Source organism: Acomys russatus, chromosome 29, assembly GCF_903995435.1.
Source record: "Acomys russatus chromosome 29, mAcoRus1.1, whole genome shotgun sequence".
In the NCBI taxonomy this organism is placed as follows: Eukaryota; Metazoa; Chordata; class Mammalia; order Rodentia; family Muridae; genus Acomys; species Acomys russatus.
Genome location: NC_067165.1, coordinates 12142752 through 12169330, shown reverse-complemented (window position 1 = coordinate 12169330; position 26579 = coordinate 12142752). Strand labels below are relative to the sequence as shown.

At 41.5% G+C, this 26579-nt stretch overlaps 1 protein-coding gene across 1 annotated transcript in view; it reads right to left on the bottom strand.

Moving 5' to 3' along the window:
- Nucleotides 1-1716: 1716 nt before the first annotated feature.
- Nucleotides 1717-26579, bottom strand: part of Pik3r3 (phosphoinositide-3-kinase regulatory subunit 3) — a 54193-nt gene continuing 29330 nt past the window's right edge. Inside the window, exons 4-10 of the mRNA XM_051171934.1 lie at nt 19930-20110; nt 18239-18364; nt 11704-11846; nt 11447-11623; nt 9620-9691; nt 9042-9212; nt 1717-2296 (exon numbers count right to left, since the gene is read on the bottom strand). Coding sequence (XP_051027891.1) covers nt 2098-2296; nt 9042-9212; nt 9620-9691; nt 11447-11623; nt 11704-11846; nt 18239-18364; nt 19930-20110 — 1069 coding nt within the window. The 3' untranslated portion in view covers nt 1717-2097. The remainder of the gene's footprint in view (nt 2297-9041; nt 9213-9619; nt 9692-11446; nt 11624-11703; nt 11847-18238; nt 18365-19929; nt 20111-26579) is intronic.

The window sequence follows — 26579 nt, the reverse complement described above, 5'->3', positions numbered from 1 at the left end:
AAGTATAGATGCTAAGATGCTGCTTGCTCTCTCCTGTGCATCTTCCATATCTGCCTACAAAGTAATGACAATATTCAACACTAAAGTAGTATATCCTATTCCATTTTGACTCAGTTGGGAAAAAAAGAACTCAGGACATACCAAAATTTTAGTGCTTGATCGGAGGCATTCCTCATACCTAATCTTGAGAAGGTAACTTAACTGCCTCAGCAGGTTCAACGTCAGGTGCAAAATCACACAGGCATGCCAATCGGCAAATAGCCTGGCATTTCTTGGTAGACTGAGCAAGATTTCAAGCTGGCAATTTTGAGAAAGGCAGGGCCCTGAACAGTGGCTGCTCATTCCATACTGGAGCATGAACAGAAAAGGCAGCATAATATACCCTTTCCTTCCTGTCCTCACTGTGATGGCTTTCCAAAACTTATTGACCTATCTCTATACTGCAGTTCGTTCTAGACACTGTCACCAGAGTAAGTGCACGGGGAAAGTCATCTTTGTCTTTATTTTGGCCCCCAAACTCTTATCTTCCCTAATCGTAGGCCTCATGAGCCAAGACCCAGGTACAGGTTGCTTATCTTGTTCACCTAGAATGCTTGACTGCACATCACTGCACTCAGCATCTGAGTCATAATGAGCCTGCTATGGCTCCAGGATTGGCTCTGAAGCAGCTGGACTCACTTAACATGAGTGTGAAGCCAGGAACAGATGCTTGCCCTCTACCTAGCTTCACTTAGCTGGAGGGCCTAAACCACACGGAGCACAAAATTCCTGGCCTAAAATCACAGCCACTGAGGCATGAGAGCAGGCTGTGCACAGTGCCTTCATGGCTCGCTCACAAAGAAGGCAAATAGGAAAGCCTCAGATACGCTGAACTCCATGCTATCCCCTCTCCTGTCAGAAGTTCCAACTACAGTATGGAGTAACATGCAATGTGATGGGGCCCTTCACCCTGGACACCAGGGCCCATGTGCCTGTGATTTACCGAGATTTCTGACACAAACTGAGTCCTCCCTTAACTACCTATGGCTCCCTAAACCCCACCCAGAAAAGGAAGGGGAAATGAAGGCAAATTAACCCTCGTATAGTTTTGGCAAGGCTTTTTTAACCCTGGGGAAGCACACAACAATGTTGTTCTCTATCATTATTTGGTATATCAAGCCATCTAAAAGCACTGGATCGCACCTTTTCTTTACTCATAAAACAACTTAGAAAGGTTTCAAACATCATTCCTTAGACTAAACAAACACCACACAAGCACCAACTTCATTATGACTCAAAGCTCACTATCCCCACAAAATAATTCTATTCCTCATTTCTGAGAAATGAGGCCAGAGCAAAAGGAAACACACTGACCAATTTTAGTGTTTGTTGAAACTCACATTTCTAGTTTTCTTTCAAGTTTTGGAACAGAAGTGCACATTCAGCTACGACTGTCCTCCCCTTCGGCCTTGGTCTGGCAATGCTGCTCTGTTGGTTTATGAGCACAGTGCTTTAGAGGGAGGAGATGGTAAGATGCTGAAGCCTAAATTTCATTGGTAAAATTGAAGTAACATTGACTGAAGGAGTCTTTTGCCTCCTTGGTTTAGATTCTGTAAATGAAGCCCTATACCTCCCTATTTTCCTTTGGTTTTTTTTTTTTTTTTTTCCTTTAAACCCCAAATCCCATTTTACCACAGTGCCAAAGTCAGCTTCATATTGGGGGGGTGGGGAGAGACTATTGAAGCAAAACAGCTCCCAACAGAACCATGACCTACTACATTCTCAGAGTTGAAGACAAGAGGACATGGCCTCTTCAGAAGCTTCCATGTGAAAGCCCCGCCCCACCCCCACCAAGTTAACTGCTCTTTTAAAGGTGCCTGACAACAAAACCAAACCCCCATGAAACCAGTATCTGCTTCCAGCTTAGTACGTCAGTGCAGCAGCACAACTGAGTCCAGAGACCCTGGGCAAGTGGCCAGCTACTGCTTGGCCTCTCCACCTCACATTCACAGAATCACTTGTGCAAAACAAGCAGTCTCCGTAGAAAGAATGCCCTCATCGTAGTCTAATAAACACCTTAGGCAAAAACTGCTAGAGAGCGTGTCTCTGCCACTCTGCTTATCTGCAGAGCGAGGGCATCTGTGCGTGAACAGGGTAGGCGAGCCTGACGTTGAGGGAGTCATTGTGCTGAACCAGGGACGTCTGTTGGTAATGGAGTACCAGCTCCTTCAGCGAGCTGTACAGGTTGTAGGGTTCTGCAAAGCCGTATCCTCGAGCGGTGCTGTAGATCACACAGTGCTTCACTTCTCCATCCGCACTGCAAGACACCGTGGGAAAACAATAAGGTGGGACACAGTAGGCAGGAAGTTCAGAACAACTGTTATACAAAGGATCCCATGCAGAAGCATCCTGTCAATCAAACGTAACTGTGCCTCTTAAAGGCTTGACTTCGATTCTTAAAACAACCACCAATGTCTCAGCCCTCGATTCCTGTCACTCCCCATACATGTCTATCCTATGTTAATTTCTCATGGCTGTTGGTTGCTATAGCTTACAATTGTGAATTCTGAAACCAAAGTGGTAGTGTTACAGCTTACATACTTATTTTCTTGAAATTGTTTTGGTTATTTTGGGTCCCCTGCACTTCTTAGAAATTTTAGAACAGTCTTGTTTATTCCTGCCAGACATTCAGCTAGGGTTCAGGATTCTGTTTGATAACTGCATAGATCAACTTTATGAAGGGCTGATAGTTCACATTTATTACGTCTCAAGGAGCTGAGTAGGTGAGACAGTAACAGGAAGACTCCTCTAGACCAGCAGTTCTCAACCTGTGGGTCATGACCCCTTTGGAGGTTGATTGACTCTTTCACAGGGGTCACTTAAGACCACTGGAAAACACAGACTTACATTATGAATCATAATGGTAACAAAGTTACAGTTATGAAGAAGCAACAAAAACAATTTTATGGTTGAGGGGTCACCACAACATCAACTGTATTAAAGGGTCCCAGCATTAGGAAGGTTGAGAACCACTGCTCTAGCTATTAATATTTTCAATCACATTTTCTCAGATATCATTATACAACTCTCATTTGTTTAGTTCCTAGGCAATTCATAATTTTAAATGGCATGCCACCTCATTTTTGAATTTTCATTACTAGTACAAAGAAATACACTTTAAAAAAAAATAAACTAGGCATGGAAGCACCCAACACTTGGGAAATAGAAGCCTGAGTACCAGAAGCTCAGGGTAACAATCAGACAGATACACAACAGGTTCAAGGGCTGCCTGGGGTACATGAGACCCTATCCAAAATTAAATATATACTAAGAGTAGTTATACACTTACACACACACACACACACACACACACACACACACACACACTGATGTAGCCTGCAACCTCTATAAGTCCAGTTTACCTCTTCTTTTCCAATCATAAATCTTTTTTTTTTAATTTTTCTTTAAATATTTTTTTATGTATATGAGTGCTCTATCTACTTGTATACCTGCATGCCAGAAAAGGGGATTAGAGGGTATAGATGGTTGTGAGCCACCATGTGGTTGCTGGGAATTGAACTCAGAACCTCTGGAAGAGCAGCCAGTGCTCTTAACCGCTGAGCCATCTCTCCAGCCCCAGTCTTTTTTTGTTTTTAAGACAAGGTCTAACATTATACCTTGACAGGCCTGATACTCCCTACGTAGGCCAGGCCGGCCTGGAACTCACAGAGATCCACCTGCCTCTGCTGTTTAGTACTGGGAAGGATTACAGGCATATGCTGCCACTCTTGGTTCAATCACAAAGCCTTTCAGAGTAGACAGAGTGCTCTTAGAGGAAGGCGCCCAAACTTTTGTATCAATTAAGTGTGACACCTTTTATCTGGTAACAGAAATTCTCCCCTACTCCTAGGAAATGAAAGTATTTGCATTTTGCAAATACTATTTGTGAATATGTTGAGCATATAATGTGATTCTTTTAGGGAGGTTCCTTTCCTAATATGACATTAATTGGCTTTTCTGTGGTTTCTTGTTGTTTTGTTTTGTTCCTTTTATTGAAAATAGAATTAAAAAGTTTCTTCTTACATAATACATCCTGATTACAGTCTCCCTTCCCTCTACTCCTCCCATTCCTCCCCACCATGTGCATCCACTCCCTTTCTGTCTTTCATTAGAAAATAAACTACTAAGGGATAATAATAAAGTAAGATAAAACAAAAATTAACACATGGAATTGGAAAAAACAAACAGAAGGAAAAGAGCCCGAGAAAAGGCACAAGAAACAGAGTTTCATACCAGGAATCCCCCAAAACACTAAACTGGAAGCCATAATATATTCAAAGAGGCCCTGGTGCAGGACCCATGCAGGCCCTGTGCATGCTGCCTCAGGCTCTCTGAGCTCATATAAACTTTGCCCTTGTTGATTTAGTGGGCTTTGTTTCCTTACCCTCCGGCTTTTACACTCTTTCTGCTTCCTCTTCCCTGAGTCCTGAGGGGAGGAATTTGATGGAGGGTTAAGTGTTCCAAGGTCTCTCATTCTCTGAATCTGAATAATGTCTCGATATGGGTCTTTGTATTTGCTCCCCTCTGCTACAGAAGAAAAATTCTTTGGGGGGAGGGGATTGAGATAGGGTTTCCCTGTGTAGTTCTAGCTGTCCTGGAAATTGATTTGTGGACCAGGCTGGCCTTGAACTCTGAGAGATCCACCTGCCTCTGCCCAAGTGCTAGGATTAAAGCCTGTGAATCCACCACGCAGCCAGGAAGATTCTTTTTCTTTCTTTTTTTTTCTTGGGGGGGGGGGGTTGTTTGTTTGCTTGTTTTTGTGTTTGTTTGGTTTTTTGTTTTTTTGTGTTGTTTTGTTTTGTTTTTGTTTTTTCAAGACAGGGTTTCTCTGTGTAGACTTGGCTGTCCTAGACCCACTTTGTAGACCAGGCTGGCCTTGAACTCAGCAATCTGCCTGCCTCTGCCTCCCGAGTGCTGGGCTTAAAGGTGTGGGCCACCAACCGCAGCTCAGGAAGATTCTTTAATGATGGCTAAGCAAGGCACTGAACTGTAGTGCACAGCAGAATGTCATTAGAGATCATTTTATTGCTCTTTTTTTTTTTCTTTTTTTAAGATTTATTTATTTAATGTGAGTGTTCAATCTGCATGTACACCTGCAAGCCAGAAGAGGGCATCAGATCCCATTATTGATGGTTGCTGGGAATTGAACTGAGCACCTCTGAAAGAGCAGCCAGAGCTCATAACCTTTGACCCATCTCTCCAGTCCTTTATTGCTCTTCAAAAAAAAAAGAGCGGTAGTATTTGTTTCACCCTAGGTCCTTAAGCTACAGTCTGGTTCTTGATCACCCAAGCAGTGTCAGGTATGGTTTCTACCTCGTGGAGTGGGCTTTATGTCAAATCACACATTGGTTGGTTACTTCCTGGACTCACTTTGTAGACCAGACTGGCCTCGAACTCACAGCGATCCGCCTGCCTCTGCCTCCCAAGTGCTGGGATTAAAGGCGTGCGCCACCACGCCCGGCATGTTTTTGTTTTAATCCTAAGTGTGGGGTTTAAGTTTGAGCTTTAGTTTGTCCACATGTGATAACTGTCTCATGCAAGACATGGTCTTTGCCAGCTGGTAACAGCCTGCCTCGCGCATCATGGAGAGGGGCGTGGTCTAGGACTCTGATCTGAGGAGGATGAACAGCGAGCAGGGAGAGAGAAATGTGGGGTGCTATGATGGTGATGTGAAGCGTGCAGCAGTTTGGAGAGACCAGAGACGGACAGTGTGGCTGATGGAGAGAAATGTTTCAATGCAGCGGCTTGGAGGAGACTGCTTGCTGCGTTTGCTGTTGACAGAGATTGGTATTGACCCTAAACAACCAGAGGTAAAGGGGTCTGTGCCCACTCTCCCCACTAACCTTTCTCATACCCAGGGTTAAGGGGTTGGTGGAAGGGAGGTAGAGGCTTCAATACCCCAGATAAAATAGGGTTTAAAAAGCAAGTATCAACAGGTATAGCTAGATCTTGAGGTAGATAATTCCCATCTTCCCCTCACTGATTTCCACAGTGGCTGTATAAGCTTGCACTCCACCAGCAATGGAGGAGTTCCCTTCGCTCCACATCCTTACCAGCATGTGCTGTCACTTACTACTTTAGCCATTCTGACAGGTGTAAAATGCACTCTTAAAGTAGTTTGGGTTTATATTTTCCCAGATGACTAAGGATGTTGAACATTTGTTTCATTGTTTCACAGCCATTTGAGATTCCTCTTTTGATGGTTCTTTGTTTAGATTTTTACCCCATTTTAAAATTGGGTTATTTGTTTCCTTGCTCTCTAGTTTTTTCAGTTCTTCTTTATATTTTGGGCAGTAACCCTCTATTGGATATGTAGTTGGTAAAAACCTTTTTCCCATTCTGTAGGCTGCTGCTCTGTCCAAATGATGGTGTCCTTTGCCATGGAGAAGCTGCTCAGTCTCATGAGGTGCCACTTATTATTGGTAATCTTAGAGCCTGTGCCAGCAGAGTTCTGCTCAGAAAGTCTTCTCCTGTGCCAGTGAGCTCAGGGTTACTCCACACTTTCTCTTCTATCAGGTTCAGCGTTATCTGGTTTTATGTTGAGGTTTGGTTTTCCGAGAAAGAGTTTCTCTCTGTGTAGCCTTGGCTGTCTTGGACTCGATCTGTAGACCAGGCTGGCCTTGAACTCAGAGAGATCCTCCTGCCTCTGCCTCCCAAGTGCTGGGATTACAAGTGTGCACCACCACACCCAGCTTTATGTTGAAGGACTTTGATCCACCTGGAGTTGAGTTTTCTGCAGGGTTTATTTGGATTAAGTAGGGGTTTATTTGGATTCTTCTACATGGAATTATCCAATTTGCCCAGCACCATTTGTTATAGATATTTTCTTTTTTCCATTGTGTCTTTAGGGACACCTGACTTTGCTTTTTAATAAAAAAGCCAGAGTGTCCAGAGGTATTCAGATTCACATATGAGTCTTCAATTCAATTACAAAGATCAACGTTGTCTGTTTTTATGCCAATACCATGCAGTTTTTATTATTATTGCTCTGTAGTACAGCTTGAAATCAGGTATGGTGACACTTCTAGCATTTTCTTCATTGTTCAGGATTGGTTTAGCTATCCTGGTTTTGTGTCTCCATATGAAACTAAAAATTGTCCTTTCAAGATCTGAAAAGGATTGTGCTGGAATTTCAATGGGGATGGCTTAGATTGCTTTTGGTAGAATGGCCATGTTTACTACCCTAATAATCCATAAGCATGGGGGATCTTCTGAAATCATCTCAATTTCTATCTTAAATCACTTGAATGAAGCTTTTATTATACAGGTCTTTCACTTGCTTGGTTAATTACTCCAAGATACTTTAAATTATTTGAGGCTATTGTGAAGGTTGTTTCCCTTATTTCTCAATCTACTTATCATTTGTGTGAGTTAATTTTGTAGCCAGCCACTTTGCTGAAAGTGTTTATCAGCTATGGGAGACACGCTGCTACCTTCCTTTCCTTGTTCTTATGAGACTTAATGTACTGGGTTGTTTTAAAAAAAAAAAAAAAAAAGGTTTGAAGCCTGGCACTGCCCTCTCTGTCATTTCTACTCAAACAACTTAAGCCATGTAAATCAAACAAAAGTGGGATGCTGTACACAGTCCTGCCTTTAGACGGCAGCAGCACCGCCGTACAGCAGCGTGCGTCTCAGTTCTGCCTTCATTTTCTTCCATGACAGCATCCATGCTTTAGGGCCCAGCTCTAACGCCTTTGCTACAAACCTCAAATTCTCTTTTTTCCCAACCAGAACACATTTTCCCACACATGAAAGAGCTATTAATGATGGCTATGTCACAGTGACCTCATTTGTCTTAGATACTGTAGGAAATGAAGCCTGGGAGCGGAGTGTGACAGCTCATCTTGTAGTCGTGCCACTCTGTGAATCCCTTTCTACCTGGCCCTCCTTTTTTTTTTTTTTTTTTTTTTTTTTTTTTGGTTTTTTTGGTTTTTCGAGACAGGGTTTCTCTGTGTAGCCTTGGCCATCCTGGACTCACTTTGTAGACCAGGCTGGCTTCAAACTCACAGCGATCCACCTGCCTCTGCCTCCCGAGTGCTGGGATTAAAGGCGTGCGCCACCACGCCCGGCTTGCCCTCCTATTTTTTTACGTTAACACACAAAATAATGGGTTTCAATGTGACTTTTTAAAGGGTTTTTAAATTACACTAATTTTTCGTTTTTGTTTTGGTGTATTTTGAGTCAGGGTTTCTGTGCAGCCTTGGCTGTCTTGGACTCAGTTTGGTAGACTAGGCTGGCCTCGAACTCACAGAGATCCTCCTGCCTCTGCCATCTCGAGTGCTGGGACTAAAGGCGTGCACCACCATACCTGTCATATTTCTTTATGTTGGGGCACACATACATGTGAAAATCAGTAAACAAACTGAAGGAGTTGGTTTTCTCCTTCTGCTGTGTCAGCCTGGAACACTGGTCATCAAATTTGACAAGTGCCTTTACCTACTGAGCCCCATTATGACTTTTGAGACATATGTGTCATTGTACCTCGATCATACTATATTCCCCTAGCTACCCTCTGTTCCCCTTGATTCTCCCAAATAATGACAGGGTTTCTCTATGTAGCCTTGGCGGTCCCTCTTCTGCTATTGTGCTGTTTATATTCATTCTTATATTGTGTGTGTGAAAAAAAACAGCCATCGTTGTCTAACCCTTGCTCTCTTTGACAGCAGTCACTTGGTTACCTTCCTTTGCTTTCTACCCCGTCTTACAGTGGCATTATTATCCTAACAATATTAACAGGTAGCATTTACTCAGCGCAAGTATTATTATTACCTTTGCTTTACATGTAAGACTAGACATGGGACAGGTAAGCTATGTACCTACATTACACAGCAAGTACGCAGCAGGGCCAGACTCAAATCTGTTACATCCTAAAGCCATTAGATAACCACTGGTAGTAGACCATAATTTATCACACTATGCGCTAATTCCATCTCAATTTTATGATAATGACTTTCACTAATTAATATAGATTTGAAAAGGTCATATCCCCAGAGACGACTTACACAACAGAACAAGCGTAACATCCTTTCTTGCTGCTCTCACGAATTAAGAATGCACCATCTGGTTTCCCATAAAGCAAGTCCTCTGCTTGTACTCGGTTGATATCCTCCACAAACCAGGTTTTCTCATCATAATGCGGCAGGTTCTCATCTTCCTCATTGATAAAATAGCTTCTAAAAATTAAATATTTGAAATATTATTCTAGCAATCAGTTTTCTTATATCAAAAAGCTAATAAAATGTTGTTCTAGGTCTTTATAAAATTAGGTGAGTATTTAGTTTTAAACAACTTTACTACTTATTACGTTGCAAAAACTACAGAACTCATTCAGTAACCTAAGACACTGGAATGGCAGTGTACGCATGCAGGTTTGGGGGCTTTCTACACTCAAGTGTGGACACAGTACTCTTCAGGGAACTCAGTTCAAAAGAGGCTCAAAGTCCTCTGTTCTACAAGTGACCCTGGGAGCCAACTTCCCACGTGCATGATGTGGGGGAGCCTTACACGGAGAACAAAGCCCTGGAGCCAACTTCCCACGTGCATGATGGAAGAACAAAGCCCTCTGGCGGGAGGGACTTACTCAGCATCCTCACTCTTGATCCCCAGCCAGGCATTCAGGCGCTTCTGCCTCACTCCTTTGTGACTGAGCCATCTGCCAAGAGGGAAGACACTGTGAGAGTCTGCCTGCCTGGATAAAGGAAATATGTTGAAACCAGCCAAGCTCTGAAAGATGGGGAACCTCCTATTTTTTTCCTAGTCTCAAGAAGAGCGGCCAGAGTTTTCCCTAAATTAATCTCTCCATTACTTTTCCTTCAATTAATACCACAATGTTTCCCTGCAAAAAGGAAAAAATAGAAAAGCACTTGAAATTAGGGATGTGTCTTATTTTCTTTCTTCTCATTTCTAAAAGTACACACATACTTGCATTCAAACATAGTAAAGGTCCACGGTCTAAAACAGGAGTGTACACGCGGAGTATAAAAACACTCATGAGCCAGGCCTGGTGGCACACACCTTTAATCCCAGCACTCAGGGAGGCAAAGGCAGGAGGATCTCTGAATTTGAGGCTAGAGTGAGTTCCAGAACAGAGAAACTGTCTCGAAAAACTAAAAAACAAACAAACAAACACACACTTGTTCATCACAAACCAAGGCTCCTTTCCTTAATATTCACTATCATAAACATCATCTCAAAGCTATCTATTCTCAAAAACATGTATGTGAGTGTTTGTAGCCACATTATTAATAACAACCAAAAGACAAAACAACCCAATAATTGATATCGTTAAATAAAATGATATGTCCAAATAATAGGAGCTGTCTTAAAAGGAATGCAGAGGCTGGAGAGGTGGCTCAGAGATTAAAAGCACTGTCTGCTCTTCCAGAGGTCCTGAGTTCAATTCCCAGCAACCACATGGTGGCTCACAACCATCTGTAATAGGATCTGATGCCCTCCGATGTACTCTGTTACATAAAATAAATAAATGTTTAAAAAAGAAAAGTTCTTACTGTATTTACTGAGTTACAACACACATGAGGTGTGTTGATCTTACATATACAAACTGATAAACCAGTGTATATATATATATATATAAACACATCTAGCCACAGTCATGTCAAAAATCAAAGCATTTTTAAGGACCCCAAAACACTTTTTTTTTTTTTTTTTTTTTTTTTTGAGGCAGGGTCTCTCTGTGTATCCCTGGCTGTCCTGGACTCACTTTGTAGACCAGGCTGGCCTCGAACTCACAGCGATCCGCCTGCCTCTGCCTCCTGAGTGCGCCACCACCGCCTGGCCAAATTTCATTTCTTAAACATAAAATTTCCTTAAGGAACTACCTGTTCTATTTACTTATTTGTAGAATTTACCTTGAGAGAATAATTCTACTTCTGTGATTCTACCATAAAACTACAGTTTCTAGTTTTTATGTTTTAAGAAAACATCAACATATGCTTTTCATTTTTTTATCTTATGACTATCTTGCCTGCATGTATGTCTGTACATCATGAACCTAATACCCACAGATTTCAGAAGAGGGCATCAGATCCCTTGGAATTGGGGTTACAGATGGTTGTGAGCCACCATGTCAGTGCTGAAAACCAAACCTGGGTCCTTGGGAAGAACAGTATGTAGACTTAACCACTGAGCCATCTCTTGAGCCCCAACATGTACCGTGTAACATTTTGCTAATTTTACCTGAGAGTTCCCAATTATTTGCACGAAGTAGAGTACTATATTCTAACTTGATTTGTGCCATTCTGGGACCTCCTACTATAAAGGGCCACATTCCTAAATTCTTAAATATCACCTTCTTATTTTCAAGTTCTTCTCCCATTGGTGACAATTCTAGTTCCAGTAACAACCTGAAGCTGCTGAGTCCCTCAGCATTCAGCCTCAGATTACTCACACAAGGTGCTGATCTCGGATCTTACGCAGCTGGATCAGATCAGGTTTGATGCTATTCATTTTTTTATCTATTTCCCGGTTGTCCAAAGCTTGTTTCTTCAAATCCTGCTCTAGACGCACTTTGCTATCATGAATCTCACCAAGACGTGACTTCAATTTATCGTAATTCATCATAATCCTGTGAAAATGTATGACATATTAAGGCTTAAGTAGTAACAGTCTTATTCAGTATTCACATGGAGTATTAAGTACACTCACCGTTCAATCTCCTTTTCATTCCCCTCTCGACGAAATCGCTCAATATATTCTTTACTGTGTTGTTCTTGGGTATGACACTGCTCCTCAAATATTTTAATTGTTTCGTTAAAGGCTTCAATTGCAGTCCTCTTCATCTGTATCTCCTACAGGAGGAAAAATAAAAATATACACTTTATAACTAGGCATGGTGGCTCTTGACTGTAATCCCAACACTCAAGAGGAAAGAAGTAGGAGGAGCAGGAGTTCAAGGGTAGCATCACAAAGGGCAAGCTTAAGACCAGCATCAGGGTTAGGGTTAGGGTAGGGTTCTGCTTTTGTCTTTGCAGGAGAACAAAATCATCCAGCTGAAGAATATGGAGACCACTGGACAAATAAAACATCTGAAGAAAAAGGACTAGACACCAAAGAAGACAAGTAGCCCAGACGATGCAGCCTCACAAACTGCCTCAATAGCTGTTTCTTCAAAAATCTGCATCCAGAACAACCTCAAAACGGCTAGCTAAGATGGGCAAGCCTCATAGACTGGTCCAGTCAGGACTTCATTTTCATAGCACATACAGACTGGACAGCAAATATTACAGCTAGACTTGACCATTTTCCCAATTTCTTGGGCCCCCAAAAGGAAACTATGTCTCAAATCAGCAGGAAGCAATTTTAAGAGAGTACTGCCCCATTACCAAGAGATGGGGTGGCTAGTTTTTGGTCTTTCAATGGGCGATGGATGTTTGCTGTCATTGTAAGGGATTGGTTCTAAGTTATTAACGGCATTGGTCAGGGAGGGAACAAAGTATAAGTATAGGAGGTTAGATTCAGGGACTCTCTCTCTCTCTCTCTCTCTCTCTCTCTCTCTCTCTCTCTCTCTCTCTGAGACAGGGTTTCTCTGTGTAACCTTGGCTGTCCTGGACTCACTTTGTAGACCAGGCTGGCCTCAAACTCACAGCGATCCGCCTGTCTCTGCCTCCCAAGTGCTGGGATTAAAGGTGTGTGCCACCACGCCTGGCTCTTTCTCTCTTTTTCTTTCCTCTATTCTTCTTTCTCTCCTATCCAGGAAAGAAGGGGGGGGGGGAGGGAAGAAGGGTAGAAAAGAAAAACGGAGGGATATAGAAATAATATAAGAATAATAGCAGGGAAAGGGTAGATTATTCAATCTACTCTTCTAGATCTTTGTATACTGATATGAAGTTAAGGTTATATTTGGTTACATTTGATATAGATCTTTGTATACTGATACAAAATTAAGGTTCTATCTTAGTCACAACATACTATGTACCAACTCTTTTTTAAGGTATTATACTGATGTTAATTCTTAAAAATTCAATGTGAAGTTCTAGTCCTTTTGAAAGCTACTGTCACAAACCATTTAGGATAATTAAGAAATGCAAGTTAATAATCGAACTTGTGGTTTTGTTATGTTCTAGTTTAAACAGGTGGTTTGTTTTGTTTTATTTTTAAAGATTTATTTTATTACATATACAGTGTTCTGCTTGCATGTACACCTGCACACCAGAAGAGGGAACCAGATCTCTTGATAGATGGCTATGAGCCATCATGTGGTTGCTGAGAATTGAACTCATGACCTCTGGAAGAGCAGACAGTGCTCTTAACCACTGAGCCATCTCTCCAGCACCCTAAACAGGTATTTTTTAAAGTTAATCAGATACTAAATAGCTAGAGACAAGCAACATTTGCCTATTAAAATATACTGAGATAAATAATCTTTAAAAACTCAAAAATCTACAGAATATGGCATTTAAAGATGTGTTATTAATTTAAGACTTTTTTGATAAGACATGTCAATTCCTGGCAACATCCCATACTACTTCAAAAAAGATGATGAGCATTAAAGAGCCTTATGGAGTTTGCTTCATTTGTGGCAAACTAGCCACTGGAAATAAAATGTCCTTACTTTAACTTCAGACAGAATACTGGACAAACTGGACACAGGGAAGTCAACTGCCAAACTTTGCAAGGACAGGGTAGGCAAGTCCTTTATAATTCCTGCTTCACAGGAAAAATAATCTATCAGATATTCGGGGCCATTAGGCCAAAGATATGGATGCTCCAAAGTTGCAGAAGCAATCTCTTCTCATTTCTAGTTTTTAAAGCTGTTTGTTCAGGCTGGAGAGATAGCTCAGTGGTTAAGAGCGCTGCCTGCTCTTCCAGAGGTCCTGAGTTCAATTCCCAGCAACCACATGGTGACTCACAAACATCTATAATGAGATCTGGTGCCCTCTTCTACAGATAAAGCACTCATATACAATAAATAAAATAAATAAATCTTAATTTTTAAAAAAGCTGCTTGTTCTATGCTTCCTCTTTATTCAGATAATATTTATCCTTCTCAGGTCTCTGATGAGGTTAAAGACTAGATAGTTATAGTCTCACAGTTAAGCTTAAATTTTTTTTAGAAGTTTAGAAAATTGTTTTAAGGTCTAAAAAGATGTTTTTAGGTTGATAAATACAAGTTATGATAGAAAGTGATTTAGGTACAGAACTTTGAACTCACAAACATAGGATAGATAACAGTAATTTCTCCAAGGCTGCTAAATACATATGGACTAGACACTGTGAGTATAACTCTTCCCAGATAGTATATAGTTTATTGATGTTAGAGAAAGGATCTTTTATTTAGACAAAAAGGAGGAAACGTTGCAGGCTATTTGATCCCATTGTGAACTATAAAAAACCTGTTTTGAATTGTGCTATGATTAAATCTGTAACCCAAGAACTTTCTGTTTATTGCTTAAAAAAAAAAAAAAAAAAAAGTGGTTGTGGTGTGGCTCAGTCCTAACACATACCTTTAATCCAGGAGCTTCTATAAAAATAAGTAAATAAGGTTAACACTAGGCCAAGAGGTGGGGCAAGCAACCAGCTGACAGGGACTAAAGAGATTGGAGGGACACTGAAGAGGAAGGTAAAGACAGTGTGGAGAAGAGAGGCCTTTTGGCTTTCCTGTTCTGGCATGTGAGCTGAGTAGGAGCTCAGCTGGGGTGCTTTCGCTGCCTCTCTGAGTTAGTAGGTTTTCACCCCAGCATCTGCCTCCTGAGTCTTTATAGGTTGGGTTCCACCCATTGACACTTACTTTTAAACTCTATTTTATTTGGGGGTATGTTCTCTATGTCTTGGTTATACATTATTGGCTTATAAATTATTGAGTATGGTTAAAAGTCTGTAACACAGGAGATGGGCGCAATGACGCACTCCTGCAACCCCAGTACTCGGGGAGGCAGAGGCAGGCATGTCTCTGTGTCCAGCCTCGCCTACTGGGATTAAAGGCAGGCACCACCACATGTGGCTCTGTGCTCTGTGTCTTTACTCTTTAAAAACTATTTATTTTGATACTGAAAAAACACACAATTGAGAGATTTTGAAGTTTTACAGAAAATTAAACACTGGATATTTAAAAACAGCTTTTAAAAATCTTTTAATTTATAAGCTATGGGACATTTTACAGTTTATCAGCTATTGTACCATAATGTTTTAATCAATATATGATCTTACTAAATAAATAAGTAAAAGACTAAAAATTAGGGCCATAGCTAAACACCAGAATCTGAAAAATTCCTATCTTATGATGAAATAAAACAATGACCTTAGGCAATCTGACGACGACCTTGGATATTAGATGGTTACAACATTGAAAAAGAATAATTGGTTTAAAGATATGTCTCTCCTTACCTAAGGCCTACTCAGGCTGACAGAGGCTGAGCTAACCTCCTTGCTTTTACTAGCACTGTTCAGCTATAGCTATTTTAGTAAACTGAGTCATATAAAAAAGCTGTTATGTTCTATAATAATATACCATATTAGGATTAAGAAAGTTCCCAGTCTCTATATTTGAAAGTCTTGTTTTGATACTGAAAGAGCTTTAGTTTAGAAACTGTCATTTAATTACAAACTGTTAAGGATAATTTTTAAAAATATCAGCTAGTAGTCAGCCACCTTATATGTTCAGAACTATATTTGTAGTCATGCTAAATACTAATGTAATTAACTACAGGAATAAGCCTTATTTAGCCTCCTATTTTATGTTTTCAAGGTATAGTTTAAAGCAAATAACTAAAAACAGACAAGAATTGCTTAACTCAAATATGCTTGATAGATACTAGCCCTCAAACCCATCAGAGATCTGCTAAATATGGTATTTACAATATTTAAGCTTACTATGACAGAGAGACTCTCAGATCCTAGTAATGACCTTCAGGGCCTCCAAGAAGAAAATGGACACCGCGGCAAAGGACTCCACCAGAATTATGGTAACACTAAACCACTGGGCAAGACTGCTCCAGTACCTCACCCACTGCTAGGCCCTAGCCTGAACTGTGGATAAGCAGGACACTGGAGAACTGACTACCCTACTTTGTCTAGACAAGATGAGGTAAGCCCCTCCCATGCGCCTCCAACACAAGAATGTCTCTGATGCTATCCTGATACCTCTGCACCCATCACCATGGAGACCACAGGAGCCTGGGATGGCTGTCTAGGTAACGGACTACGGACTAATCTTTGTCATTTTATAGTTATTTAGTTAGTTAGCTAGCTAGCTAGTTAGTTAGTTTTTTTCAAGATGTAGTTTCTCTGTGTAGCCCTGAGGAAGTCAGAAGGACCCGGAATGTAGCATCACCTGCAACTACGCTGGGCTAAATGAGGCCAGGCCTCAAACAGACAGACCAAGAGAGGAGGAGGGAAAGGGAAGAAGGGTATTAGAAGGGGAGGGGAAATCAATAAAACCAAAAATTGTTCTTGAAAAAGATCAATAAAGTCAATAAAACTTTAGAGTAAGCATTAAAAAAAAAAAGACTCAAAAAAGGGACATTACTACCAACTTTATAAAAATAAATAGGAGCCAGGTGGTGTTGGCGCACACCTTTAATCCCAGCACTTGGGAGGCAGAGGCAGGCGGATCACTGTGCGTTCAAGCCCAGCCTGGTCTACAAAGCGAGTCCAGGACAGCCAAGGCTACACAGAGAAACCCTGTCTTGAGAAACCAATAAATAAACAAATAAATAAATAATAAAAATAAACAGGAAGCCGTTTTAAAGCAGAAAACCTCAGGCTGGAGAGATGGCTCAGTGGCTAAGAGCATTTACTAGGGCAAGAGAGATGGCTCAGCAGTTAAGAGCACTGACTGTTCTTCTAGAGGTCCTGAGTTAATTCCCAACAATCATCTGTAATATGATCAGATACCCTCTTCTGGTCTGTGGGTGTACATGCAGGCAAAACACTGTATGCATAATAAATAAATAAATATTTAAAAAGAAAGAGAGAGAGAAAGAGCATTGACTATTCTTGCAGAAGACCCAAAAAGCACATGATGGCTCACAACTATCCATAACTCTAGTTCTAATGGCCTCTTCTGACCTCCATGGGCACCAGGCATGCACGTGGTGCACAGACAAACAATCACAACACTCAACATTTAATAAATAAACAAATTTGTCTTAAAAAGCATAAAACCAGCTGGATGAGGTGGCACACAGCTTTAATCCCAGTGCTTGGGAGGCAGAGGCTGCTGGATCTCTGAGTTTGAGGTTTGCCTGATCTACAGAGTAAGTTCCAGGCCAGCCAAGGCTACATAGAGAAATCCAGGTAGGGGTGGGGGTGGGGTCTTTCTTTTTGTCTTCTTTTCTATTCTTCCTTTCTTTAGAAATGTAGTGATGGCTCATGTTAAATATGAAGAGCAAGGGCTGGAGAGATGGCTCAGAGGGGCTGACTGCTCTGCCAAGGGTCATGAGTTTAGTTCCTGGCAACCACATGGTGGCTCACAACCATCTGTAACAAGATCTGGTGCCCTCTTCTGGTGTGCAGGCAAATGCTGTATACATAATAAATAAATAAATCTTTAAAAGAAGAAGAAGAAGAAGAAGAGGAGGAGGAGGAGGAAGAGGAGGAGGAGGAAGAAGAAGAAGAAGAAGAAGAAGAGGAGGAGGAGGAGGAGGAGGAGGAGGAGGAGGAGGAGGAGGAGGAGCAGCAGCAGCATAAAACGGGGAAATCTAAGAATCATGATGACAGTGGTGCTGTTCACACAGCCCTGTACTGCCCATTTGGACAAAAATTAATTTAGATCTCAAAAATTTGTCATTTTGCTAATTTTTATCATTTACAACTGTTTATTTAATATTACCTAAGTTTTTAAAAGTTTCTTGGGGCTGAAGAGATGGCTCAGAGGTTAAGAGCACTGTCTGCTGTTCCAGAGGTGCTGAGTTCAATTCCCAGCAACCACATGGTGGCTCACAACCATCTATAATGAGACCTGGTGCCCTCTTCTGGCCTGCAGACTCAAATGCAGGCAGAACACGGTATAAAAAAATCTTTTTTTTTTTTTTTTTGGAAAGCAGGGCGTGGCGGTGCACATCATTAATCCCGGCCCTCAGTGAGGCAGAGGCAGATGGATCTCTGTGAGTTTGAGGCCAGCCTGGTCCACAAAGCAAGTCCAGGACAGCAAAAAACAAAAAACAAAAAAACAAACAACAAACAAGGGCAGCGAGGACATGAACACAGCAGACCCGGTCAGCTGCCCCCAGCCGGCCCTCACCTGGGACGTCCTGGTGTACTCTTCATACAGCCGGTCGTACTCTCTGCTCTTCTCCTGATACTGAGAGTGGAACTCTTGCAGGTTTTTACCTACTGCATCAATGTTGTCTTCTTTTACCAACTGATCCTACACAGGCAGACAAAAATAAAATGAAGCAACGTTATTGACTCTGACATGTTTTTCCAGGCCTATTTACATTCAAATTATATTTCAACTTTAGAAATGCTGTTTTAATAGCAAACACCAAAACCACTTTGAATTTATAACGATTTTGTTCTTTCTTTTAAGGCAAGGTTCTCACTCTGTTGACCAGGCTGACCTGAAACTCAGAGTGATCTTCTGCCTCTCTAGTGCTGGGATTAAAGGCATGAAACACCACCCCCAAAAGAAAAACACTTAGTAACAGATTTTAAGTCAGATAAAAATAGTATTTTTTAAATTAAGAAACACGGGGCTACAGAGATGGCTCAGCTGCTCTTCCAGAGAACTTAGGTTTGATTTTCAGCACCGACATGGTGGCTTAAAATCTGTAACTCCAGTTCCAGGGAATCCAGTGTCATTTTCTGGCCTCAATGGGCATCAGGCATGCATATATATATATATATATATATATATATACACACACATACATAAACAGACATACCAGGCAGGTAAAACATTCATACAAGTAAAGTAAAATATAATAAAAGCTTTAAAAAGAGAGAAAGAAATAGGACTGGAGGCCCAAAGTTCATTCCCAGCACCCACATCCAGCAGTTCCCAATATCTGTAACTCCAAGAGATGTGATGTCATGTCTTCTGGCCTTCTTTAAAAGAAGAAAAAGAAGAAAAAAAGAAGAAGAAGAAAAAGGAAGAAACAGGGCTGGAGAGATGGCTCAGTCTGTAAAACGCTTGTTACTTAAACATGAGCACTTACATCTGACCCTCAGCACCTAAGTGTAAAGTGAGAATTGCTGCCACATACTTGAATGCCACTGTCAAGGATCCACTGGGTGGATCCGGAGTCATCTAGCCTAGGCTAATCAGTAAGGCCCAGGTTCCAATGAGAGATTCGGACTCAAATAAAAAGGTGAACGGCTCCTGAGGATCATCTCTAACCTCACATACACTCTCCTCTAACCCACCCCCCCCCACACACACACAAGCTGGGGCAGGAAGATGGTAAATTCAAGGTCGCTGTCAGCTACATAGTGATTTCAAAGCCACCCTACCTACATGAAGCCCTAGTTCAAAAAAACAAAACAAAACAAACAAAAAACTAAACGAAAATAGTTAAAATGTTACTTAAGAAATGTAACCTTGTCTTTTTGAGATAGGGTCTCACATAGCCCTGACTGGCCTAGAATTCACAGAGATCCACCTGCTTCTGCTGGGATTAAAGGAGTGCACCACCACACTCAGGATTAATTAGGAAAATAAATATGAAGTAGACTTTAAAAAAAAAAAAAAAAGCCAGGCGGTGGTGGCACACACCTTTAATCCCAGCACTCAGGAGGCAGAGGCAGGTGAATCCCTGTGAGTTCGAAGCCAGCCCGGTCTACAAAGTGAGTCTACAATAGCCAAGGTTACACAGAGAAACCGTGTCTCGAAAAACAAAAACAAAAAACAACAACAACAAAAACCAACCAATAAGCCCGAAAAACAGAAGACAATGCTATAAAACAATGCTGTGACAACACCTGTGGTCATACCTGCTGGTGTCTGGACACTGGGTACATCAGCTTCACATCCAGTTTGGGATTGTACTGAGCAAGTGACTCATGATGATAGTGGTTAATGAGCTCCACCACAGAATTAAATGTCAAGGGGTCAGAAAAGCCGTATTTACCATCCCGATGATAGATCTTTATTAGTTTATTATTTCCTCCCTTCCTGTGAACAACAAAGCAATAGCTGTGGCATTTTCCCAAAAATTCTATTAAAACACTAATTTCATATGGAGATATAAAAACTTAGTTCACATAAAGTAAATATATGCTAGTAAGACCAGAGGTGATAAAACATCATATATAATTATGTGTTTAAAAATACCTATTATTTCATGTTATTATCTTACCTATTTTTCTTTCTTTCTTTTGGTCTTTTTTGTTTTGTTTTTCAGACAAAGTCTCTGTGTAGCCATGGTTAGCCTAGAACCTGTTTTGTGGATCAGACTGGTCTTAAACAGCAGAGATCCCCTTGCCTCTGCCTCCAAGGAAAAGGCCATCACACCTGGCCTATTTCTCTCTTTTGTTTTTTGTTTTTTCTCCTACTTGTTTTGTCCATAAAATACCTTAGTTATTAAAAATCACATCTGGGATGGCTGTGGTGGTGTACACCTTTTATCCCAGGCAGAGACAGGAGAATCTCTGTGACTCTGAGGCCATCCTGGTCTATAAAGTTCAGGACAGCCAGGACTATAGAGAGAGACCCTGTCTCAAAAACAAAACAAAACAAAAAACTCAAACCTATGTAATATTCACTATCAACAAATTTAGTCCAAAATATTACGTAAAAATAACTAAAACATAAGTAAATTATTTCCTTTGGTTATTTTGTGAAATTTTACACATTTGTCATGGAGGACAGAGGCAGTATCTTTGGGACTTCCCTATCTTTGTGCAGAAGCAGAGATCATCTCTATATAAAGGAATCAGAAACATTTCTTTCAGTATCACCAATACCTTCAGGGTTTTCAGATATAATTTGATTGGTTTTGTTGTTGCTGTTGTTGTTGGGTTGTTTTTGTTGTTGTTTTCAAGACAGCGTTTCTCTGGGTAGCCTTGGCTGTCCTGGAACTCGCGCTGTAGACTAGGCTGGCCTCGAACACATTCCCTGCCTCTGCCTCCGGAGTGCTGAGATTAAAGGCGTGTGCCACCTCTGCCTGTCTTTATAATTTTATGTTTCAGTATCTCAGAGCACCTTTATTAGATCATTTATAGGACCAAGTGTGGCAGCACATGCCCGTAACCATAGCACTTTGAAGGAGGACCACAAGTGTGAGGACAGTACATCTGGGTTACAAGGCAAGACCCTGCCCCAGAAAAGAAAATCAAAGAGAAGAAAAGAAAGGCGGGGAAGGAATAAGTAAGAAGAAAAAATGTATAACAAAAATTTAAATAGCAATGTTTTGTAAGCTCCACAAAGTATAACCTAACCCCACATCAGGTTGATTCGTTATATAACAGCAAAATACTGTGTTATTCCCATTCAGTTTTTCTAATAACACCATGAAAGGGGGGAAGGGCATATGTGCTTTATGCTGTGCATTTATTACACATGACAAATAACCCACTGGACTTGTGAGAGACTAAACAAGATAGGTCTAAATCTATAGACTGGTTGAAATTCAAATTACACAAGGCTTAGAAGTCTTAGATGATGAACTAGTCCTATGAAATACATGTTAGAAGGACCACGTAATAGTGCATGATTAGGATAAATGCACATACATACATTTATAATAAATCCAAGATGGTCTCTTAAAATTCATTCAAATTAATGGCTGAACATCTACAGAAGGCATGAAGTCCTTATATCCACAGGTAAGTACTAGGCAAGCCAGGAATGTTACACAGACAGGATTCTCCTCAACTGGGAGGTATATGCCTAATTTCCACTCAGAAGGCTTATTAGTAACCTGGTGGGGTTTGAATAAGAATGACCCCACAGGCCCACAGATTTGAATGCCTGGTCACCAAGGAGTAGCACTACTTAAAAGGATTCAGAGGCGTGGCTTTGTTGGAGGAAGTGTGTCATTGCGGGTGGGCTTCGAGGTTTCAGAAACCCATGCCAAGCCCAAAGTCTCTTTCTTTGCTGCCCTGGGATGCAGATGTAGAGCTCTCAGCTGCCTTTTCCAGCACCGTATCTGCCTGCATGCTACCGTGCTCCTACCATGGTGAAAATGGCCTAAGCCACTCACACTGTAAGAAAGCCCATTGACACTGTTGACCTTTGCTATCTGTAGGGCTAGTCTGTATTTATTTTTTTAGACTTACTTATTTATGTATATGAGTGCTCTGTCTGCATACTAGAAGAGGGCATGGTTCTATTACAGATGGTTGTGAGCCACCATGTGGTTACTGGGAATTAAACTCAGGATCTCTGGAACAGCAGCCAGTGCTCTTAACTACTGAGCCATCTCTCCAGCCTCCTGTAGAGCCGAGGGTTCACCCAAATCCCCTAGACTATTATGTTTGTTTATCCCAGACTCTGCTTCTCAGTCAATAAAACCCATCCTTATCAAAGATGTCGCTTGTACTTTACAACTGCCTAGGGCCAGGCCATGACCCCCACAGACTATTATGTTTACCTCAGTCATTCTCCCTAGACCCTTATCTTTAGTGTTGTTTCTGAGTCAACAGAACCCATCTTTATGGAAGGAGACTATATGTACTTTGTAAAGAGCTTCAACATAAATGTATCTTAAGCTTTGTTTACACATAAGATTGAATTAATTGTCATCAAGAAACTTTTTTCATAATTGTACTGTGTTTAAATATGGCTAAAATAAACTCTCCCAGGGTCACATACTACAAGTTTGAACCAACACTGGCTAACTAAATTGTATAGACCGGGATTTCCTTCTTGCCTCACTCACATTGTTACTCTGACAGGACTGGTGTTTGCAGAACCCCCCCCCCCCCACAAGCATGTACTATGTACCAAGAACTACACCAAGTGCTACGAACACAATGACAGAGAAGCCAGATACAGTCCATGCTCTCACAGAACTCAAAAGAGCATATGTGTATTTCATAGATCTCAGGTTTAGGGAGGGAGAGGGTTGCATTCTGATTTTTAGACTGGGAGGCTTTTTGATGTTGGGCTTTGGCTTTTTGAGACAGAGTTTACACTGTAGCCAAAGTTGGCCTGAAACTTGCTGTATAGATCAAACTGGCCTCAAACTTGTAGCAATCCTCTTGTCTCAGGCCAAAAATAGAAAATTAAAGAAGGGCTACAGAGATAGCTCATCAGGTAAGGGCCCTTGCCACCAATGCTGACAATTTCAGTTCAAGCCATAGAACCTACTTTCTTTTTTCTTTTTTCTGTCTGTGTAGCCTTGGCGGTCCTAGACTCGATTTGTAGACCAGGCTGGCCTCGAACTCACAGGGATTCACTTGATTCTGTCCCCTGAGTGCTGGGATTAAAGGCCTGCACCACCATGCCAAGCTGAACATACTTAATAGAAGGAAAAAGCCAGCACCCATGAATTGCTCTCTGACCTCCACAAGCATACTATGATACACATGTAAGCCAGCAGGCAGGCAGGCAGGCAGGCAAGCAGACAGACAGACCGACAGAAAAAAGTAAATAAAGTAAAAATACAAATAACAATAAAGGATAGTAAGCAGTGGTGTACACCCTTAATCCCAGTACTCAGGAAGCAAAAGCAGGCAGATATTTGTGAGTTTAAAGCCACCTTGTTCTACACAGAAAGTTCCCAGCCAGCCATGGCTACATAGTGATACCATCTTTAAAAAAGACAGCACGGGGGCTGGAGAGATGGCTCAGTGGTTAAGAGCACTGTCTGCTCTTCCAAAGGACCTGGGTTCAATTCCCAGGACCCACATGGCAGCTCATACCTGTCTGTAACTCCAAGATCTGACACTCTCACACCAACACCCGTAAACTAAAATTAAATTTAAAATATTAAAAAAAAAAAAAAAAGACAGCATGAGCAGGGAAGGCGTGGTGGCACATCCCTTTAATCCCAGCACTCAGGAGGCAGAGGCAGGCAGACCGCTCTGAGTTTGAGGCCAGCCTCGTCTACAAAGTGAGTCCAAGACAGCCAAGGCTACACAGAGAAACCCTGTCTCGAAATACCAAAAAAACAAAACAAACAAAAAACAAAAATTATAAAAAGCAGCATGAAGGTAAGTAATTTGGGGACTGAATAACCAAAGGAGAGAACAGTAAGTGGTATAAGAGGAGGTAGAAGATCATGAAACAGCTTGTAGACTATAGCAAGGCTTTATTTCTTTGGTAATATTTTATTTTTAAAAATAATTTATTCAGATTAGATCCCAAATTGTTATCCTCTCACTTGTATCTTCCTGTTCCCCCTTCCTCTTTCACCCTATTCCCCTCCCCTAGCTTTACTTGCAGGTGTCTCATAAGGCCATAGGCTTCTTGGAGCTAAATCTACAGGTGTTTGTGAGCTGCCAGAAAGAGGTGTTGGGAACTGAATTCAGGTCCTCTGCCCCATTTCGGGGAGCCCACAATCACCTATAACTCCAGCTCTAGATCAGTTGCCTCTTCTGCATCCACAGGCACTTGCATTCAAATGCACTTACCCACACAAAACACATAATTAAAAATAAGTCTTTTTTGAAAATAGCATTTCAAAAGTTTTCAAAATAAGATTATCAACAAATATAATAAGCATTGGGTTTGGCAAAGTAAGACCTTGAATGAAGTCTTAAATTGTTATAGCTAATGATATGTACATAAATCCAACTAAAATGAATTGAAGATAAGGCCAAGTTTGGTGTCATGTATCTTTGATGACAGCAAAGATGTGAATTTGAGGTCAGCCTGGTCTATGCAGAGAGTTTGAGGCCAGTCAGGCTACATAGGGAACCCAGCATTTGTTTGTTTGTTTGTTTTGTTTTGTTTTTTGTTTGTTTGCTTTAAGAAGAATAGGAGGAGGAAGAGAGGAAAAAGGGAAACAGGATAATTATTTGGAGGAGAGGGTGAGGCAACACTAGGGACTGAGCCTAAGGCTTCATTCATGCTCTACCACTGAGCTGTAGTCCTAAAACTTAGATAAAATAATCTGTAGAGTGCTGGACATCAGCACGTTAGTGGGATGACCAGCAGCCATGCCACAATAGAGATGTAGCTGCAGACCGAAGTGGTCATTCACCAGACAAGGAGAAAGGCAAAGTGTTCTCCTTACTGACAGCTATGGCAATGAGAGTGTGAGGAAACCCTCATGTGTATACATTCCCACTGAAATAGGAAGTAAGTTCTTTAGCTAACAAGGAGAATTGCAGATCTGAGCTGGAAACACAGACCATGTAAGACTGTCTTCTAGGAGAGTGGGAAAATAAAGGGATTACGGGATGCAGAGATGGAGCTGGATGCTACCAGAGATCCATTTATGGCCAGTAGTCAATGTGAGCTCAGTTCCCAGCACGGACACTGGGAGGCCCCAGGAGATCTGATGCCCTCTTCTGGCCTTGTCAGGCACCCGCACACAGGTTGTATTCACACACATACACATAAAGAAAAATCAACATCTGATCCAATTGCCTACTTCTGCAAATGGCATACATGGTCTAACCCTAGAGAGTTCAAACCGCTATCTCTTTCAACTTCTACCAATTCTGTTACCAAGCTCCTTTGGGTCTTAATGCTCCACAACCTTTTATCTTAGGACTGTCTTAGGACAGTGTGTAATCGTGGCTGGACTGGACCTCTCCCTTACACCTAGAAATAAAATTCAAATTCCTTCCTGTGGGTCATTAAGTTTCCATTCTAATCGCAACTTCATCACTTGCTCTGCTTGATAAACGTGAGCCAACCACAACATGGTCCTTACACTCATCACAGCCATTAAATCTTCCTCCAAATCCCTGCTTTTGTATTTTTTGTTCTCTCCCCTGGGGACACCGCTCTGGCTGGTGATGTCTAATCATCTTTCAGAGGTCATCACCTCAGAAACCCTTTGGGAACTCCTCACACCAACACTCCCCAGCGCATCAGGCTCCCTTGTGCACAACTCACAGGCTATGGAGTTATCTCGTTTCTTTTTGGTTTTTGTTTTGGTTTTTGGTTTTTTCAAGACAACGTTTCTCTGCGTAGCCTTGGCACCTAGACACCAGGCTGGCCTCGAATTCACAGTGATCCGCCTGCCTCTGCCTCCCGAGTGCTGGGATTAAAGGCGTGCGCCACCATGCCCAGCTTCATTTCTTTTTTTAACATGCTTATTTTGTCTTCCTTTCTCCCTTCCTCTCACCAGGAATAAAACCACCAGAAGTTCCCAGCACTCGGGAGGCAGAGGCAGGCGCATCGCTGTGAGTTCGAGGCCAGCCTGGTCTACAAAGTGAGTCCAGGATGGCCAAGGCTACACAGAGAAACCCTGTCTCGAAAAACAAAAAACAAAAACAAAAACAAAACAAACAAAAAAACACCAGAAGGGAAAGGCCACACTAAATTGTCACGTTCTTTGCCTAGAAGAGTATTGAAGACTGTTAGTACTCAATAACTGTTAAATGATTAAGCAATAAATCCTAAATTCAATCATGACTCCCTCTCACTTTGTCAAAGCTTCCTAAGTAACTCTCTTTATTTCTCTAATTGTTTTGTTGTTTTAAGACAGGGTCTCCTACGGCCAGGGCTGGCCTCATACTCATCA